General features: G+C 38.7%; 3 protein-coding genes across 6 annotated transcripts in view; 1 reads left to right on the top strand and 2 right to left on the bottom strand.

The window, feature by feature from the left end:
* The first annotated feature begins 2,362 nt into the window (after positions 1–2,362).
* LOC113007463 (nectin-4-like) lies at positions 2,363–8,864 on the top strand. Of its 3 annotated transcripts, none has more exons than XM_080290677.1 (5): positions 2,363–2,855; positions 4,259–4,600; positions 4,718–5,020; positions 6,352–6,445; positions 7,550–8,864. In XM_080290677.1, the coding sequence occupies exons 1-5, from the start codon at positions 2,819–2,821 to the stop codon at positions 7,611–7,613; spliced, it is 840 nt and encodes a 279-aa protein (XP_080146803.1). In that variant the 5' UTR covers positions 2,363–2,818; the 3' UTR covers positions 7,614–8,864. The 3 variants fall into 3 exon arrangements, with proteins under 3 accessions (XP_080146803.1, XP_080146802.1, XP_080146804.1); XM_080290676.1 differs by having other exon boundaries at positions 2,363–2,983; XM_080290678.1 differs by lacking the exon at positions 6,352–6,445 and having other exon boundaries at positions 2,363–2,983.
* LOC145419217 (uncharacterized) lies at positions 8,764–17,163 on the bottom strand. Of its 2 annotated transcripts, none has more exons than XM_080290674.1 (4): positions 17,062–17,163; positions 10,305–10,499; positions 10,140–10,216; positions 8,764–9,883 (listed from the first exon to the last, which is right to left on the bottom strand). In XM_080290674.1, exons 2-4 carry the CDS (start codon positions 10,428–10,430, stop codon positions 8,908–8,910), a joined length of 1,179 nt encoding a protein of 392 aa, XP_080146800.1. In that variant the 5' UTR covers positions 10,431–10,499; positions 17,062–17,163; the 3' UTR covers positions 8,764–8,907. The 2 variants fall into 2 exon arrangements, with proteins under 2 accessions (XP_080146800.1, XP_080146799.1); XM_080290673.1 differs by lacking the exon at positions 17,062–17,163 and adding an exon at positions 11,304–12,843.
* Positions 12,986–20,495, bottom strand: part of LOC113007455 (nectin-4-like) — a 20,917-nt gene continuing 13,407 nt past the window's right edge. Inside the window, exons 6-8 of the mRNA XM_026144047.2 lie at positions 18,313–18,418; positions 17,502–17,589; positions 12,986–17,174 (exon numbers count right to left, since the gene is read on the bottom strand). Of these exons, the coding sequence (XP_025999832.1) occupies positions 17,172–17,174; positions 17,502–17,589; positions 18,313–18,418 (197 nt within the window). The 3' untranslated portion in view covers positions 12,986–17,171. The remainder of the gene's footprint in view (positions 17,175–17,501; positions 17,590–18,312; positions 18,419–20,495) is intronic.

Raw genomic sequence — 20,495 nt, 5'->3', positions numbered from 1 at the left:
GGAATAGGTTCAATTGTTTTTGTGCTTATTTACTACGGTGATAGCTCTGGGAAAGAAGCTATCCCTGAATCTGTTTGTCCTGGTTTTATGTGACCTGTACCGTCGGCCTGACGGTAATAGTTCAAACAGTTGGTTGCTGGGGTGAGAGTGGTCCTTGATGATATTGCCAGCTCTGCTGAGGTACCGAGAGTTTGCAGTGACCTCCAGGCTGGGCAGAGAGCAGCCAGTGATCTTCTGGGCTGTGTTGATGACCCTCTGCAGTACTTTCCTGTCCGCAGCTGAGCACCCTGCATACCATGTTGTTATGCCGTGCGTTAGGATGCTCTTTAAAATATAAATCTAATATAATCTATTTCTTAATTTATGTTCTTTAAGAAACAGTGTGTGTTTTTTAAATATCACAATTTTAATCATCCATAATTATGTGGACATGCTTGGTTATGCAACATCGGACATTGTGGACCCTGATCCCATTACTCCTAACCTTCTTGTTAAAAGTCTGCTTGTTCACTATAACTGTTTAGATTACGTTACCCATGATGCACCTCGGTATCTGTACTTCCGGTTGGGAACGTGTTCAGTGCAGTTTAGTGATGGTAAATTTGATTCTTTTTACTGAATCGAGTTTTAATGAGTCACTCACCAAAGTGAATCGCATTTTTTGAGTCATTTGATTCACTGAGTCAGTTGACCAGAGAGTGCAAAAACTTTACATTTTCACTCAAACTTAATTTGTTTCTCTTTTCATGTAAATCCTACTGCTAAGATGAATGATTCTAAAAGAAAACAACTATTTTATAGAGCAAAAACATTTCTAAATTTAAGCAATTTCCTATCAAAATTGCTTAATAAACATTTATTTTGTTTATTTTTATTTTATTAGTATTTTCCTTAAATGTGTTAAATATATATTTTCTCATCTAAATGTCCACTGAAATGTGAGCCAGGGGGCGGTAATGTGCCTTAACAATGGTTGCCAACCAAGAAGAAGAAGAAGCTGTGAACCAGGAGGGAGGGGGTGAGTGAGTGATGCGCTTACGCTTCAGCACAGGAGGGAGGGGGTGTATGGGCTCAAAATGTGGTCATAAATATTTTGTACTTGTAAAAAAGATTTGTACTTGTAAAAAAGATTTGTGTGTGCGTAAAAAAGATTTGTGTGTGGACTTAGAAAAAAACCCCCTGCAAGTTACAAGTACAGATTTTGACCCTATTTTTCTTCCTTTCATCTGATTGGTCAATGTCATGTCAATCACAAATGTAACAATCCAATCAGAGAACAGATGGGTTTGGCTGTCGAGGGGCGCTTTTTTTGAACTGCAGGTCTTTGAAGGGAATAAATGCCCTTTTACATACCAACCCAGCGTTTTCCTTCATCACCACGAAGGAAAACAGTCTGTGGTCGTCCGAGTTTGGTGATTTTTGTGTCACAGGTCTACATGTTTAATACAGGGACTTCCACAGCCTTTTCAACAGCGCTGCGGACCGGGGTGGGGGCGAGCAGTGTTTTGGAAATGACAGTCTTCATTACAAAGCTTTCTTCGTTATGAATTAGCATACATGTTTTTATTGAACATTTGAAGAACCAGCAAAAAAACCAAACTCTTGTAGAGGACATAAAGTCAGAGATAGAAAAGACAAGGAGCAGGTGCATCTAGTACAGGTAGAGCTGCTGCAAAAACCTACAGAGCCCAGCAGCCAGCGTAACAAATTCTGGATCCTTTGCTTTTAGTTAGCAGTTAGCATTAGCAGCACATCCTGCGTCCGATGTGAAAGGACTTTTATGCTGGGCACTGTGACTCACAGCAATGGTCCTGGGTCAGCCCTGACTTTGTGTTAAACTAATCCTAAAGTAATAATGGTATTTCTAACCACTGATATACCACAACTTTTTCCTTTCAACAGCTACTGAAAGTTAGGGGACCTAGCTGCTATCGGATATTTATATAGCGATCCTCCAGCTTCAAACTGTATCACCCTTCAAGGACCTGCAGTTCAAAAAAGCGCCCCTCCGACAGCCAAACCCATCTGTTCTCTGATTGGATTGTTACATTTGTGATTGACATGACATTGACCAATCAGATGAAAGGAAGAAAAATAGGGTCAAAATCCGTACTTGTAACTTGCAGGGGTTTTTTTTCTAAGTCCACACACAAATCTTTTTTACGCACACACAAATCTTTTTTACACATACAAATCTTTCTTTTTTACGCACACACAAATCTTTTTTACAAGTACAAATCTTTTTTACAAGTACAAAATATTTATGACCACATTTTGAGCCCATAGGGGTGAGTGAGTGATTCGCTTACGCTTACGTTTCAGCACAGGGGGGAGGGGGTGAGTAGCATAATGGGCTTGGATTTACAACATTATAAATGAAATGTGCTCTATTTGGAAGCAGCAGATCTCCCTCCCCTTTCGACAGGTTGTGTGTGAGACTTTAAATAATCAAACTGTAAATTTTAAATTGTTATTGATCCCTTTACCCCGAGTCCTAAAGTGTATATTTATTTTCTTACTCTTCTTATATATATTGTTTGTTTACTTGCACTGCTGTAACTGGAGCCTCGTCGTCTCGTCTCTCTATATACTGGACTGTATGTAGCGGAGATGACAATAAAGTTTACTTTGACTTCAGCACCAAGCAGGCGCACTGAGGGCTCTCGCGCTCACTTTTCGTGTACAGAATTTCGAAAATACATCGGTGCAAATTATTAGTCTGTATCATAATGTCTGGTGTTTTCGTGTTTGTTGGTTTGTTTTTATTTTGTTTTATTTTGCGAGTTGGTTATTAGATGCTGCTCCAGCCAGCCAGAGAATGCCCCGCCCTTCCCTTCCTGTGTCTCAAGCAGCAGGTGGGTGAAGCAGAGCGAGTGGATTTTTCATTGGCAATTACAGCGAGAAGTCATGCAACGCTATTTTCCCCTGATAACTTGTCGTTTGTTGCTAATATCTGCGCTTCTATTTGCCAGAGAAGCTGACGGTACGTAGTTCGTTTTCCATACTTCGATAGGCTGCGGCTGAAGGGAGATAATCTGGCAGATGTTACAACTGAAGGCTGTAAAAATCTAACAGCGAAAAATGTGGGACTAGATAACGTGAGTGAAGGGAAAACAGACTAGAAATGAAAAACCAGGTATGACAAAGTTAAATTTAAACCGAAACAGCAGTAACGCTTTTTATAAAGTAAAAAGTGAAAAGTTCAAAAACTTTTATATTTTGTTCACATTTTTTCGGCGAATGCTGATTATATAAGACAAGTTTGTCTTGAGCTGAATAAATTCAATTGAAGCCAGACTTTACAGATAGGTAGGAACCTGGAAGGTTTTAGATTAATAAGGCAAAACAAGTCAGTAGTAGTTGGTAGCACATGGATTCTTGCGTATGCTTTAGATTTTCAGAGTGTATTTTGGAGCAATTACCCAACGATTACCCAACAGGTTATTTTTACTTTTATTTGTCTGAGTTTTGTAATTGTGCAGTTGTGTTTATGTCGGTCACATTTTGTGTGGTAAATGGTATTTTGAGTTTTAATTGTCTTTACTGTACTGTGGTTTGTTGTATTGTAATTATATTGTGCTTTGTGGCCTACAGTTACTAAAACTGTTTTGCTAGTGTTTTTTCTTTTGTTCCTTTTGTTTGCTAGTACAAAAGAGCTGTTGGAGGCAGGCAACTTTGCAAGACTGAATAAAGTGACTGTTTTGAGTTGTCACCATGGTGCTTGATTTGGAATAATGTATGAAATACCCTGACACCCATTAAGTCCGCACTAGTGACAAATATCTCATCCTGATGCTAAAGGAAGTGGCCGTACCAACGTTTCTAGTTCTTCTATATTGAACTTGGAAAAATGTGTTTTTATTGTATGAAGCCTGGACGCATTGTAGCTGAGTGTCCCATTTTAGGTAAAAACCAGGAAGCCACACCCATGGCTCCAAATGGTTCTGTACAGGCCAAATAACCAAATCAGACACTATGCTCTGAGTTTTTGCTTGGGTTTTGAACAATTTATCCTAGATGGACTTGGAGCTGTAATTTTAAATCTGTGTAAATCAGACGTGCACTGTGGTCACGCCAGCATCGAATCCATCCAAGTTATATGGTTTATTAAAATAATCAAATTACAGCATTTACATTTATGTTAGACTACTTCTAATTAACTGCTTTAGCTGTAACTTTAAATCTGTGTAAAGCATCTCCTCTCTTGTCTCTTATCTTTAAGCTGAGGTTTGATCTTAGTGTTTCATGCTCTTTACAGCTCTAAAGGTGACTGGTGGAAGTGTGACAGCGGTTCAAGGAGGTACGGCCATCTTACCGTGTCATGTCACTGACACCAATGATGACCTGACACAGATTACCTGGCAAAGGAAGACTAGAAAAAACCCTCATAATGACAATTTTATTACTATCCAACCCAGAAATGGACTCCAGTTTGTCAATGGACGTGATGATCGATTTAAATATGTCGGGAATTTTAACAACAAAAATGGAACTCTCCAGTTATCCAATGTTGCCCTGAAGGATGAAGGCAGCTACACGTGCATCTTCACCCTGTTTCCAAGTGGAAATCAGAAGATTGAGATTCCTCTAAACCTGCTCGGTATACAAATGAAATGTGTTTTAAGATATTCTAGGTGTTTGTATAACCGATGTAGATAGAGTTACTTTTACTGTCATGCTTACATGTCAACTTATTTGTGTGCTGTAACTCTCCTAGTGCCTCCTTTCACAAGTGTGATGGACAATCTTCCCACTTTGGGCACAGAAGAGGTTTTATTTGCTACCTGCACGGCTGCTGGATCGAAGCCTCCTGCAGAGGTGAGGTGGCTCACTGGTGCTTTGGGAGACAAAGTGAGGACGACAACAAACTCCACCCAGTATGACAACGGTACGACTACCACAGTCAGCTCATTGTTTGGTGTTCCTACGAGAGAGATTAATGGTTACCAGGTCCAGTGTGTTATCAGTGGTGACTCCCTGTCTGCAGAAGAAACCCTGGCCTTCACCATACAGGTCTACTGTGAGTATCAGCTGTTCATGGAGTTTATTATTTTTCCTCTTCTTTTTTTTTTTTTAATCACTGTTCATTTAAGAATTTTAACAGTTTAATGAAATCATTAATAAAGTACACCAACACACCCAGGATCAATCTCAGCCTGTTTTATACAAAAACAGACATAAACGTTCTCATATTTCTGTCTTTGTTCAGGAGAAGGTTTTAGCGGGGGGGGGGGTTGCATTTGCAGTTGCAACCTTATCCCTGCTGGCATGACTTTGCCTCTGCGTTAAGTCTCTTAATGTTAGGTTGTCACAGCAGACGGAGAGATTTCCTCAAAAACCAGAAAGACTAAGTGGCGACATTTAGACTCGTATAAAGGGTGTTGTTACACCACTATTGCAAAAGATGAAATCATGTAACCAAAAAAATACAATGAAGTCAAACCACAGTAGTTATTCCAGTGAGATGAAACTATTGGCGTTGAGTCCAGACACAAGTCTGTTTCCTCAGTGACTGGTACTACAATACTGGAATATTTGTGTGCAATGTGGTTCTATACATGCATTCTTATTAGATACATTATTAATATAATGTATGTCACTTTTTGTCAGTTGTTCCGTAATTTTAGTTGCTCTCTCTGCAGACCTTCACCTCTCAGTACCAATAAACTACTATTTCAGATATTCAGCCTGTCCTGCAGAGTTTGTGGCCTGAGGTTATGTCCTACTGGTTCCTGCATGACAAAACACCATGTCACTAAGTAAAAGCTGTCTTCTCAAGCTAGATGATGAGTTCAATTAGCATCATTCTCTTTCCAGTGAGAAAATCTGTGCAGTTCCCCTAGGTTCAAGGTTCTTTATTTGTCACATGCATAGTTATACAAGTATAAAACAGTGAAATGTAACCTGACACGCTCCTCGACTTGTGCAAAAATTGCAGGGGGGTAGAGGAAGAACATTATATATATAATATAAACATGGGTATTATCAAACAAGCAATTTATATGTCAAACTATAAGTAAAATTAACTGAGGCTGTTTTGAAGTATTGTGTGCTCTTTTTTTTTTTTGTGATGTTATATAACTGTGGTGTTCTGTTTCTGGTGGAATTCCCCAAAAGATCAAGAAACCTAATATGTTGTTTTTAGTATAAAGTGACTGTACGTGAGCCGGTGACACCTTTGACTGTGTTTGAAAGGATTAATCTTTGAAACTGAATGAAAATCAAGATTTGTGGTTTTGCCTGACGTGACAGGGTTCAAACATTTATGAAACATTATTTTGACATGATTAGTATTTCCTTAGTTTGGGGTTTACAGTTTTTTTTGTTTTTTTTTTTCTTTGATTTTTGCAGTTTCTCCTACAGAAGTGAAAATTTCAGCAATTTCAGAGGATTCGTTTGAGTGTGTGACAGAAGCTAACCCAAATGCAAAATTCACCTGGATCAGGTAAAGCAGTTTTAGTAATGGTTTCGGTTGAAATATTCATTTAAATGCTGAGAGAGAAAGAGACTTATATTTAGAGGCACATGTACACATGTGGGTAAAAACTCTTTTTGTAGTGCTGGCAGTGAATTTTGCAAAATAAACTGCAGACTATGATATCAGATGAAAGCTCAGTGTGAGTACTTTAAGCACATAATCTGCGATCTGATCAAAAGGTCAGCCAGTTAAACTTAATTGCTCAGTGATTTAATACCCTAAAAAAATCCTCCACCTCACTTTCTCTCAGAAGCATAATGTTCCTCATGTTCAGTTTGTTAAGAAAATAACATCCATAACATGGATTTAGAAAATGTATGCCCACGCATATGACAGAGAAAGGAGCCATTTTTCTATTAATGCAATCCTTTTAGAAAGTAAAGAACTGGTGCTGTTTTAAAAAGTTTATGAGGTCATTCTTTTCTTATTTTATTTATTGAATTTTATTGTTTTATTTATATTTTGATATTGCTAGGGATGATGCAATGATCGGGGACCATTCTTAATTTCGTTGTTCTCATGACAATGACAATAAAGTTTCTGATTCTTAATGATAAGGTACCATGGAAAGTTGTGTTATTGTTAGCTGACCTGGCCAGAGGACCGGTGAGCTCATGTCTTTGTCCTTATGAACAGTGTTGCCAACTTAGCGACTGATGGGCAAAATTACGTGCCAAATCATGCTACCTTTGTGAATGTGACCTACAAGCATACTTAAAGGGTAAAATTAAGTGCAAACCATCCTGGCTTTATGAATATGAGCTACAAGCATACTCTGATGGGCAAAGTTAAGTGGCAAACTGTCATACCTACTTATATTTGTTATTGTTTGTTATTGTATTTATGTACAATAACATTACATTATGTACAGTAGCATACATACACAGGTGTATGTATGCTAGACTCAGTATCCTTTACATACATACACCTGTGCACTACAGCACCTCATTGTTTACCCCATGGTACAGTATGGTATGCCTAACCATTACAAAACATTTAGCCAAGAAAAGAATAATTTTACTAGTTCATAGCTTAAGGAGTAACATTTTCCCTTTTGTTTTCACCTTCCAGAGGCAGCTGCTACAGCCAATTGATGAGTTTTTTCTTTTCCTGGTTTTCCTGTCAGTTGGTTTGAAGGAGAGGGACCTGGCACACCGATTTAACATACACCAGTCCACAGTGAGCCGCATTATTGCAACATGGACAAATTTTCTTGCCACTGCACTGGGGTCTCAGTGCATCTGGCTTACACGTGAAGAAGTGCAAGCTTACCTCCCTGAGGAATTCAAAGATTTCTCAGACACCCAGATGATCCTTGACTGTACAGAGCTGAGGTGTCAGACACCATCCTCACCACTTCTCCAAAGTGAAATGTACTCTTCGTACAAATCCCACTGTACGATGAAAGCCCTGGTTGGCATAGCTCCACATGGTCCAGTGACATTCATCTCTAATCTGTATGCTGGTTCGGTTAGTGACAAGGAACTATTCAAACAATCAGGCATTGCTGAGAAGTTGACTGAAGACATGGCAGTGATGGTAGATAAGGGCTTCCTAATCACTGATTGTTGTAAATGCAAAGTGTACTGCCCACCTTTTCTATCTAAGCAGAAGCAGATGCCAGCATACCAGGTTAAGGAGACGCAGGCCATAGCCAGACTCAGGGTACATGTGGAGCGAGTCATTAGGAGGATCAAACAGAACAAACTTTTTGATAGCATCATTACCATGTCACATGTTTATAATATCAACCAACTGTTTGCAGTGGCATGTATGCTGTCAAATTACCAGAACACAGCATTAGTTAAAAAATGGGTTAAGTGAGACAAGATGGATTTTTCCCAAGACACCAGTGCCAGTAACTTATGGAAAATGACCTGCAGCTGAGGCCACTACAGTTGAATTTCTTCCTTCTCAGCTGACAATACTTGATTACAGAACTGGTACTTGAGTGCCGATAGTTGAGTTTCAGTTATTGATAATTCAAATTCATTGCAAATGTTTAATGTTAATAATACTGTTTAATTATACTACTATTATTACTATTCAGATTCAACAAAACTATTTATCAAAATTATAAAGTAAATCACTAAATCGTTTTAAAACCATAAGTGACATTGAGCTTTTGGAACATCAAAAATACCATTTGTCATTTTCTACAGTTCAGTTATTGTCTAAATGTATATCAGTATGCTAGGCATGGAGTTTTAAATACTTACCATGTAAATAAGTTCTGCACAAATTCAACGTTTTAATGTGTGTTTTTAAAAATTTAATTGATGCCATTGCTTAAATAACTGTTTATTGATGTCACATAAAAGTAACATGTAACAACAAAAGAATTCATGAAATATATTGAAAATAAAACATCAGTTATTTTGTTCCAGCCAGCCTGAAGGATCTGTTTTTCTTTTTGCTGTTTTCACTGTTCATTTTTTCAAACACAGGTATCTTGGCATATATATGTAAAAAAAGAAATAGTCTGCCTTTTCTCTGATTGCATTGTGCACATCTGTATCCATGTATATTCTTTGCACTAGGTAGTCCTCTTGTGCCCACACAACAAAGTCACACCACTGCATCCCACTGATGAGCAGTTGTCCTTGCACTTGCCAGTAATATGCGTGGCTCTTTTTTAGTTTAGGGGTACCACATTCCATATGCACATATTTGCAGTCAATAAAGTTTTGTACATTGGGACATTTGAATTCGACGAAGCCAAACTGGGGGTATTCATTGGGGTCAAAAACAACACCATCAGGAGATGCAGCAAGCCAGGGGGCAATGGGGTGAATGACCAGACCACAGGGTGAGTAGTTAACATTCATTAGCCTACTATACTCTGCTGCTATTGCAGGCTCCATCTCAGTTCCTCTCCTCATGTCTGCTGTCTGCCTTGTTCCCTTCAATATACGCTCTGCTAGTGACTCGGCCGAGCTCTGGCCTCTGACGTGACACACCTCCCGAAACCTAGAGGCAGTCACTCTGGGCCTGCGGAGCTGATGCCACTCAGACGAAGAGCTTTGCTCACGTGTAGCTTCCTCTATTTTGTGAGCCATTTCCAGAGTTACAGACAAGCTTTTCAGATGCAGAAGCTCTTCTTCTGAGCACACAAACACACAATCTGATGGCAAGATGTCATACCCCTCCAGAGGCAAGTGCGGTGTTGGTGGTGCATCGCGGTGTAGTGTGATGTACCGGGTTGTCAAAACCGGCTGCTGATATGACAGAACACTGCCCTCCTGCACCAGCCCAAAGGCACTTTCCACAAGGGGCTTGTCAGGTCTCATGTTCATTGTGGTCACAAGTGGCCTGTCCTCAATATTAAATTTTGCATATGCCTCCGTTATTCTGAACAAGCAGGGATCTGGTAACGGACCCACCATGCCTCTGTAGAAGCCACTCCTAAAGAAAACATCAATGACAATAATGTAAGGAAGAAGGTTGTTATACTGAACAACAACTAAACTAAAAACTAAAAGGTGTAAAACAGTGGTGCATAAGTTAGAGACTGGGATGTATATGTACATGACTGAGTTAGCCGTCTTCAGAAAGTGTAATGTTGTATGTAAATTAATACCTATTCTGACACATGTATGTATGAAAAAAATAGCAACATACATTTGTAACACATGAAACCAAATTTTACAAATGTAATTACCGTACTCCAGTCTGGGCCATCCTATTTGGTACTGGCTTAGTGAAGATCATGGAGTTGATGGGTCCTGGCCTCACACCCTAACAGAAGACACATTTACTATGGATGGTGTTGCTGTTCATATGTAAACATGGACTAATTCAAAAACTTTAACCTCATTTAAATTACCACTGTCCGTGGCTTGTGCCATTGCTGTTCAGATTCCGTGCAGCTATGCACAGGGGGGACAACCGGCACTCTGAGTTGTGAGTAGTGTGCTGTTTGGAAGAGCAGTGCCACTGTGTGATTGCACATAACAGCGCCTGCCACACAGGAGCACTGGCTATGTGTCAGTATCACCGGCGATGAATCCAGAAGCTTAATCTAAGAAGAAAGAACGAAAATTAAAAATGTAACATCTTCATGGAAGAGCTGAACAGGAACATAGTTCAGTGTTATGGTTACGTACCCTCCTGAATGCTTAGTGTTTCCTTCTCTCCCTATTAAAACAACTTAACCATCCTTGATAACTGTAATAACTTAGATTGTGTATATTTGCAGTATTAACTTGTTGTTAAATGTTTCTGATCACCCAAACACACGTTGATTTAACTATCTGACTAGTCAAATTAGGAGTGATAAAGCAGGGAGACAAGGAAAACATTCAAGTTGATGGGCCTTTAGGAATGAACTTAACTAATGCTTAAATGAACTGAACCCCACTGAACGGGGATTAACAACTTTACACAGCTTCCTGCCTACACTTAGTCTGTGTGGTGCCTCACTCTTCCTCATCGACCTGTAGCACAGGGCTCTCACACCGACCTCCCCTGACAACCTGTCTTTATTGGACACTGAATAAAGATACAAGTACCATTAGCATTATTTCTGTATTACTCATTTCAGCGTGTCTTAAACATATATATTTTACACTTAGCAAGAGTAGCATTAGGTAGTTAACTACCTCCATAGTTAGCCAACTACCTAACGCTAATATAACAGTGTCTAACAACAAAAGTGACATTAGTTAAGAAAACCTCAACTATAGTTTAGGACGACATAAAACACCGTTTAAGAAAACATGTAATGTAGAGAACTGACATCAAATGAAGGACATAGCGGAGTAACGTAGTGTTTGCATTTGACGTTAGCTAGCGTTTCTTTGTCGGTTAATTTACGTTTTCTTACCTTCGTAGTTGTGTATATAAGATGCAGCATATAACTTAAATCCTTTATCTAATTTGCTGGCGGGGGTAGTCGTCACTCTGCAAATCCGATGAACATCGGTGATGTTCAATTTTGGGAGCTCTTGTAGGCATCGAGTGTAGAACGTCGCCATGGTTTAACCGCACCGGAAGCACTGGAGCAGGACTACATAGAACGCGGAAGTGTTAGTGCAAGTAGTCCATTATTATTAGATACTGCTCCAGCCAGCCAGAGAATCCCCCGCCGCCCCGCCCTCTCCTCCCAGCAGGCACACCTCGCAAAAGGGAGGGTGCCCTTACTCCCAGCAAATGGGCGATAGAAAACCGATGCCTATGCCATTCCCTGGCTGACGTCGGGGCAGCATGCGTACGAGCATTTTTTTTTTTTTTTGCCGATGCCCGTGATGCCGCCCCCCACCACGATGCCGCCCCGGGCAACCGCCCGTTTCGCCCGTATCTAAAACCGCTACTGCACTGAATTGTTGTAATCTGTAGACGTCCGGTTTGCCAATATATATACACAAGCCGGAAATTCATTTATGGTCTTAGGGTGCCATCTAGTGGCCATGAGGTTATGGCAGATTGTATAACATTACGCTGGAAACCCACAGTCAGGTTAACATATAGCCCGACGGGCGGGGCTGAGATAGATTTTGGTCGTCCGACGGAGAAATCGCTAGCTCCGGGACGTCAGGCTAGCGATTTTGCGAGCCCTGCCATGTGCTCAGCACGCAGAGGGAGAGTGGGAGTCTAAAGGAGCAGCAGCAAAGCATAGCAGTTGTAACACCGTTTTGTGTGATTAATTGTGTGTTAATGAACCTGTAAGTGTTATTCCCTTGAACAGATTCATTGGTATGATAATGGCTATAGTTGTTTGTGCATGTTAAAGTTATGCCTCAGCATATTAATACCATGTTTGTAGGATTATTTAATTATTTAGTACTCAGTTAATAGCAGTGGCCAGAATCTCCCATGATGATTACATCCAGCATTTAAAGGACTTTTCTATTGTTTATTGTTTAGTTTAGCTGTTGCTAGCTTGCCATTTTCTTGCCTCACTGCTAGTCACTTATAAGGCATGTGCCATTTAGCCAATTTATGGTCTGCAGTGACCTCTTGTGGACATTATATAACATTACTGTGTCGAGTAGATGATGTGATTGTTTTCTTAGTTATCTTCGACTCTATTAATTATAGAATTGCCTTCATCTCCGTGTCTTAATTGAATTGGACTGCACAGAGTTGCAGTCCAAAGAAGAGAGATCATCCAGAACAGGCTAATCCAAAACATGTCGGCCAAATGTATGATCAATTAAATTTTCATTAAAAAATAAATAAAAAACAAAACAGCAAAACATCTCTGTAATAGAGTGAATTGTTGCCCCCCAGTGGTAAAATACAGAAGTGCCTGTTACAGGGCTAGTTCTTGGTTGACCAATATATAACAACAAAAAAGGGTAGTTTTCTGCACCGCTAAGAAACAACAAGTTAGTGTGTGATGTCCTGCTGTTCAATAAAGGCACCTATCCACGTCCTTCTGTCCTGATCCTTTTAAGAGCCTAATCCAGAATATCACAATCTCAGTCACAAACAATTTGATATTTAAAGTCCATCAGGCATTTTCAGAAGAATCAGAGGCTACAGATTTAATTAATCCTCTCAAAGTGGTGTCTGTCCTGTATACTTTATTTAAGGTCTTCCTAAAACACCTAATTTTAAGTACATAAAAAAGGAATAGCAAGAACAAAAACAAGAACAAAAAACAAAACATGGAAAAGCAAAGACATGACAGAGAACACTTTGTGAGAAATGAGAATCTGAGTCATAACAAAATTTGTCTAACATCTCTGCAGCAAATCAAGTTCCTGTTCTTCTGGAGTCCTAGTTCGTCTTTTACTGTAATCACATGACATTTTTGTAACATGTTACTGTGGTAAGTAATTACAATAATTACATTACAGCTATAACTATGTCATTACTTGTGTTAATAAAATTTCTTCAGTTACCTGCACGCCAGGCAGACATAAAGAAAAAAAATCAAACAAATATATTTTTTTCCTGTGCACTTGCTCAATAGGGAACCAATTTCAGTTAATGTGCTGTGAAGAGGATGACGCTGGTACAGTGATACAGCTTTTCAGCAAAGGACATTTGGGCATTAATTGATTTTTATTGAACTAAAAGAAAGGAATGCAACATTAACATCTGTGAGAGTTATTAGCACAATGCTACTGCAGGAAACCTATTCAGTTTGCCAGTTGTCTTACTTGTGTATTAATTGTATAATAATCAAGTTTTATATCAATGCAGCCTGGACTGTCAGAGTAGGTATACTGCATGTTATTTAAAGCATATTATAAATAGTTATAACAATGTAATGACAAAAGAACAAATAATAAACAGTTGTTACAGAAACTAATTCAAATCAAAATGATGAATACAATTCATTCACACAATTCAGAGAAATTTTTTGTCCTGGCAATCGGGATAAAGATTTAACATTCTCTGGATGCATTCAATTTGTTTCAAATGTTCAGTTTATTCAACCTTTAAAAAAAACACCAGGTGGTTAATGTTCCTGTCAGCATTAAGACAGCCATTTGAGACAGCCGTACAGGCTATACAGTATTAAATAATAATACTACTAATAATAATAATTAATGGTGGTAAATAGTTTTCTGACAACATGGAAACCTACCCGTGTAATGCTTTAGCACAGTGGTTGTCAAACTTTTTCTGACATGCCCCACTGTACAAAGGAAAAATTAAATGAATGAAATTCAATAATTAAAAAAAGTTTAGTGTCCACATCAAGGAGTTTGTAATTAGTTAAGTAATTAATTACTCATTAACAAATCAAAAAGGTACAAGATGAATTTTAGTTCAAAGTCAGCATTAACCTCCTAAGACCCGAACTCTTCCACGTCATGCAGTTTTAATTTCTCTTTGATATTTGGGCTGATTGGGACCCGATGAATGTAAAAACAAAGAATTACCAGATATTTTTTTTAACCTGATTTTTATTTCTAAGAAAAATGAAAGCCACATATGAAGATATTTGTTTAAAATTTTGATAGAACAGTGGCAGTATAATGTCCTCATAAGTGGATATCAGGCCCTTGTAGAGCAAAAATGAGTATTTTGGTCTAAATAACCCAAAATGTGATGTCCACATATGTGGACGCCAGGTCCTAGGAGGTTAAAAGCCGACTTTCCAGAGAAATTAACTAGGCTTTACAAAAAAAAAAATATATATATATTTTTTTTTCCATGATGCTTCACGAGTGGGGCCATGTTCCACAGCTTGAGAACCACTGTTATCATGTACGGTGCATGGATATACTTTAAAAATGAAAACATTTTTAATGATCTTACTTTCTGAAAAGGTTTAAAACCATAAAGTGTCATGTCTTCATTTTTAGGTTTAAAGGAAAGAAAAAAAATCTGATGAATAATATATATGTATGTAGAGTTAAAATACACATGTAAGCGTTGCTAATGCTAACAAGGATGAAAAATTTATGTAACTAAATTTACAATATTCAGCAGTATGCAGGAAAAAGGCAAAGAATATCTTTACATCCATTACTAAATCTAAAAACAGATTTAGCAACAAGATCCAGACAAGATGAGTCAGCAGTTTCTATCCTAAAATATAAATAGTATAAAACAACACGCTGCTGTGGCCCCCTTCAAGCTTGTTTGTAAACAGCAGTTAAATATGCGAATTAACCTTTTACAAAAGTGAAGCAGCTTAATACAAAAACTTTAGGCAGTACCAGAATACACTTCTAAAAAGTATAAAAAGAGGTATTGTTTTGTAGCAATTATTAATAGCTGCAGTTTGCTTGACTATTTAAAACTGTAAAAAGTTTTATACTGAAACATTCACATAAGTACCATCATGACCAGTGAGACAATGGCAACTGTGAATCAACAACACTAGAACATTAAAAACAAAACAACCCCCCCCCCCCCCCCCCCCCGAATTCAATGATAATAATTTAGAATAAGCACTTAACACTTGAAAACATGGAATATGATTAAAATTTTACTTTCAACTTGACATCACGCTAACATCCTCACACAATACGCCCACCTTCTGATCTATCACATAATATTTCAGTCTATGACAAATCTGGTGGGAAAAAATCTAATCATAATACAATGAATGTTTGTTAATTAGCAATAAATTTCATAAATCCATGTATGAAGTGTGACTTTATAGACTGGTCACTGCTCTCTACCTACAGCAGCTGGAGTTATGAATCGTTAACAAAGCTTGTTTTGCCTGAGTGGACATTTTAGAAAACCTTTCTCATTATGTATGATACTCAACAAAGTACACTGCTCAAAAAGGAACACTTGATTATCACCGTATATCACAAACCAGTTTTAGCACCTGATCCACGTAACACTGGACCACTATGGCCCGTCCAGCAGGTGATGGGTTCACTGGAGTAACTGGGGTCAGCCAGGACCCATGAATAATGGGTGTTTCCAAAAATAGCTCCTTGACCATGTTTGGCCTTATGAAGGGGCACTGGTAACCAAGATTTTGTCAAGTAACTTCTCATCATCGAACTCTTTTGAATCACACTTGGTCTGGCCCTTTACCCATGAACAAATTGTCTTGGGAGACCCTACCAGGGACAAACTGTCCCCGGCAACACAGCTCCTGGGATCAGAAAGGCACGCAAACCCCTTCACCGCGATAAGGTGGTGATTCATGAAGGGGGATGTAGGGAATACTTCTTTCCTACACCTTGACAAATCTTTGCTTTTACTTCTGTATCAATTGGTTACTCTTGCTGATCAGTCGCTGTTTTTTATTATTCCTCACACTGCACATTATGACAAAGAGCGAAAATAGGAAGATAACATCGAACTAATAACTTATTACGTGTGTGAATACTATAAAATCATAAATAGCTTGTTTAATTTTCTCAAACTTTTCTTTCCTGCTGAAGCAGACTTTTAAACTGCAGTGTGTTGAGTACCACCACAGAATTTCCAGCATTTTAGTGTGTATGCTTTGGTGTTCTGTTCTAGTTTCACATTAAACATTGACCAGCATGTAATCTAAGTTAATACAGTCATTAAGATTAATGATTAATGAGAGAAATGTGACCTTTGTAACTATACTCTCCTGTAAAATGCTATAACGTACTGCTTTTTACAGTTAAATTAAAAAATTTCAAGGGTGAAGACCTTTGATTTTCTTCAAATTAATTAAAAAAACAAAATGAAACAACCAATAATTCAACACAGTAACAAAACCTCACTATGATTTTTTAAAATACGTTTTTTTTTCTTTCAAATTTCTTTGTATGTTGCTTTATGTTAGATTTCCAAGCAAAACATCTGCCGTGCACTAACAAGGGTGGGGCTCTATTTTTCAAGTGTTATGTACTATATGGTAATCAGACGGTGTGCTTCACTTGACTGTTTGTGCCGTCTGAACCTATTATCTGTGTGAGGCTCTGTGGTGTACTGATAACACTGATAACACTGTTTTAAACAGAAGCCCTGTGGGTTGAAATCCTCAGTAGCTTAACGGCTTGTGTTATCAGGAGATGTAAATGTCACAGAAAAACTGCCATTCATATTAGCCAGAGCTGGTATGTCAAGGTAGAACCTAAATGCCATGGCAGTACAAGAAAAAGCAATAAAGAAACTTCATTAAAAACTAAGACATGATAAACAAAAGTGGGGCAGAGAGATAAACGGACACCAAGTACCTCCACCTGTTCTTCAGCTGTTCATTTAGTAGCTGACTCTAGAATGACATGTTGGTCGAGCATTCAGCCCAGATATTGCTCATCCTTTGCTTCCACAGCTGTCACAGAGATTACTGAAGTAAACAATATAAGAGAATTTGTAATTTCATCTGAACATGCAAAGACTTTCAGTGTATCTGCATATTTAAAAAAAAAAAACTCCTACAATACTCAATGCACACATTAATAATTAAAAAGATTTACTTTTGAAGAAGGGCAGATTTAATAAAATTACTTGTACAAAACTAAAACTACAAATATATCTGCAATAACTGCATAACATAATTTTACATTCAAGTAAATAGCGCCAAAATATTTGGAAAGAGAAATTTAATTTTGACTGGAACAAAAATGAAATGAAAACAACAATGGCACATTTCAATGAATTAACTGTTACTGACCTCCATCTGATGTTGTTCTTGTTGCGCTGCACTGTTACCAGCTGGTTCATTTGTTGGGACACGCTGCCAAAAAAGTGTAAACCTACGCCTGGAATTTTTGGGACAATAATTCAAAATGTTCAGTTTCCCCTCCAACACCACCACAATAGATTTGAAATAAAACAAACAAGTGCATGAATAACCCGACGTTAAAAGACAGATACCCAAATATGCAAAACAAAGACAAATGGCAAACGAGGAGCTTGTCCGAAGAAGTGCATCATGTATTGTCTGGAAACACTTTTGATTTTAGAGCGATGCAGTAATTTAGGTGCATCACCTGAGACAGTACAATACAACTTTTTTTAATAAAAAAAAAAAACATCACTCAATACTCATTAAATAATCATATTCTCCATATTGATTGAAATCATTGAGATTAACATTTTATGAGACTAAATTCACTGTGTTTTAAAGAGGATATGTACTTCTCAGATTATCCTTTTTTATGTTTCCATCCTTTTCCTTTCTACTATTTTGGTACCAGATTTACTTAGTTTCATCTGTGGAAAAAACATTGTTCACAAACTAGTCTTCCGTTTCCCTCTCGCTAAATGAAATCTAGCCTAAAATGTCTATTGTAACACGCTAACTAGTACACTTTTTTTGCCCCACAGAAAGTATCAAAATTGCCAATTAGGCCATTCCTATATAAATAAAGACATATACTCTACTATACTTCAGTTTGGACAGTAGGTCCACATGCTTTAAAGCCAGGTCTACTAAATATTATTCTACATATTGGATACATGCAAGTTAATGTATGAAGTACCTTTGATCTTCATGTGTATAAAAGTACCATACTGCAGCCCCAACGATGCTCAGGAAAAAAACACATATAAAAACACCAAGTAAGGCCCATGCAGCAGAGCACGATCCTGCAGGGACACAAGAATGAAGAATATAATGAGAATTACATTATCTGGCATTTATGTTTTATGTTTCATATATTGAGATGACTCAGACAATACTTAAACATATACCATACACAAATCAAACATGTAGCTCGTGTAGGTTGAGGGCAGGTTAACAATGATCACTTCTGGTACTGTTGGTCAAAAATGTTCTGGCAAAAACTTTTCTAGTCTTGGGTGAAGATAAAGGAAGAGAAGATGGGAAAGGTGTGAGAAAGCTGTCTGATACAGTTCGGGAAAAGAAATGAACTGTCTCTAATTTTTATGGTAGTTTCATTTTAATGGTAAGAGACAAAATATCAACCTGAAGTCCAGAACAAATAGCCAGAATTCTGGTTTCAACGGCCTGAACTGAAGAAACCACAGAATTGGTTCCTTCTTTTCCAACTCTGCACCATGGGAAAGACCAAAGAGCTATCAAAGGACATCATGGACAAGACTGTAGATCTGCTGTAATGGATTACAAGGCTATCAGCAAGTAGTTCAGTGAGAAGGTGACAACTGCTGGTGTGAATATTTGGAAAAGGAAGAACTATAAAATGACCATCAATTGCCCTCAGCCTGGAGCATGACAGTAAGTAAGATGAGAGATGAGCAGCAGTATGGCTTCATGCCAAAGAGCACTACAGATGTTTTCTTTCAGAGTGTTGATGGAGAAGTACAGAAAAGGCCAGCAGGAGTTTCATTGGGTCTTTATGGATCTAAAGAAAGGATATGATAGGGACCCAAGAAAGAAACTTATACTGCATGAGGAAGTCAGGAGTGGCAGAGAAGCATGTGAAGGTGTTGCAGAACATGTATGAGGACAGTGAGACAGTGAGATATGCGACAGAGATGACAGATGGGTTTAGGGTGGTTGTGGGAATACATCAGGGATCAGCTCTGAGCCCCTTTTTGTTTCCAATGGTAATGGATATTCTGACAGATGAGGTCAGACAGGAGTCTTTTTGGACTGTGATCATTGCAGACAACAGTGTGATCTGTACTAAGTGACGCAGGGGAGGAGTTGGAAGTCAACTTGAAGAGATGGAGGTACGGACTGAAGAGAAGATATGAAAGCCAGTAGAAGCAAGAAAGAATATGTGATGTGTGTAAATGAGAAGAAGACAGGTGTAACACTGAAGCTGTAAAAACTAGCATCAAAAGCAACAGACAATGCACAAAAGAAGTGAAGAAGAGAGTGCAGGCTGTGTGGAGTGGGTGGATAAACATATTGGGGTGATTTGTGACAGAAGGACAGCAGCAAGGGTGAAAGGTAAGGTTTACGAGATGATACCGCTATGATACTGCTATATGGTTTCCAAATAGTGGCACTGAAAAAAAAAATACAGGATGTTGAGCTGAAGATGCTCAGATTTTCATCAGGAGTGAACAGGATAGACAGGACTAGAAATTAGTAAATCAGAGGGAAAGCTAAGGTTGAAGACAAAATTAGAGAGACTAAGATGTTTGGGTGTGTGCAGAGGAGGGAGAGTGAATATTTTAGATGTTGAATATTTAGCTCCCAGGCAGAAGAAAAAGAGAAACACTGACGTTTCATGAATGTAATAAAAGAGGACATGGAGGTTAGCATGAAAGATGAGAATGCATAAGGCAAATTTGGACAGGACACGGGACTCGGGGGAAGTCAAGGGGAGGCGGCGTGTGTTTAATGGTGAACAACAACTGGTGCAACAGTGCGAACGTTGTTCCTCTCACACGCTCCTGCACACCAAATCTGGAACTACTGTCCATCATGTGTCGTCCTTTTTATCTACCTCGGGAATTTACATCGGTCATTGTAAGTGCCGTTTATATTCCACCACAAGCGGACACGGTCACCGCCTTATGCGAGCTGCATGAGGCACTCACACAGCACCAGACACAACACCGGGACGCTGCGCTTATTGTGACGGGGGACTTTAATAGCGCCAACCTCAAACGCGCAGCGCCGAACTTTTATCAACACATCACCTGCCCCACCAGGGGTGAAAGGACACTGGACCACTGCTACACTACGGTCAAGGACGGCTACAAGGCACAATCCCGCCCTCCGTTTGGC

This window comes from Astatotilapia calliptera, chromosome 16, assembly GCF_964374335.1.
Source record: "Astatotilapia calliptera chromosome 16, fAstCal68.1, whole genome shotgun sequence".
NCBI lineage: Eukaryota > Metazoa > Chordata > Actinopteri > Cichliformes > Cichlidae > Astatotilapia > Astatotilapia calliptera.
This window is presented reverse-complemented; position numbering and strand designations above follow the sequence as displayed.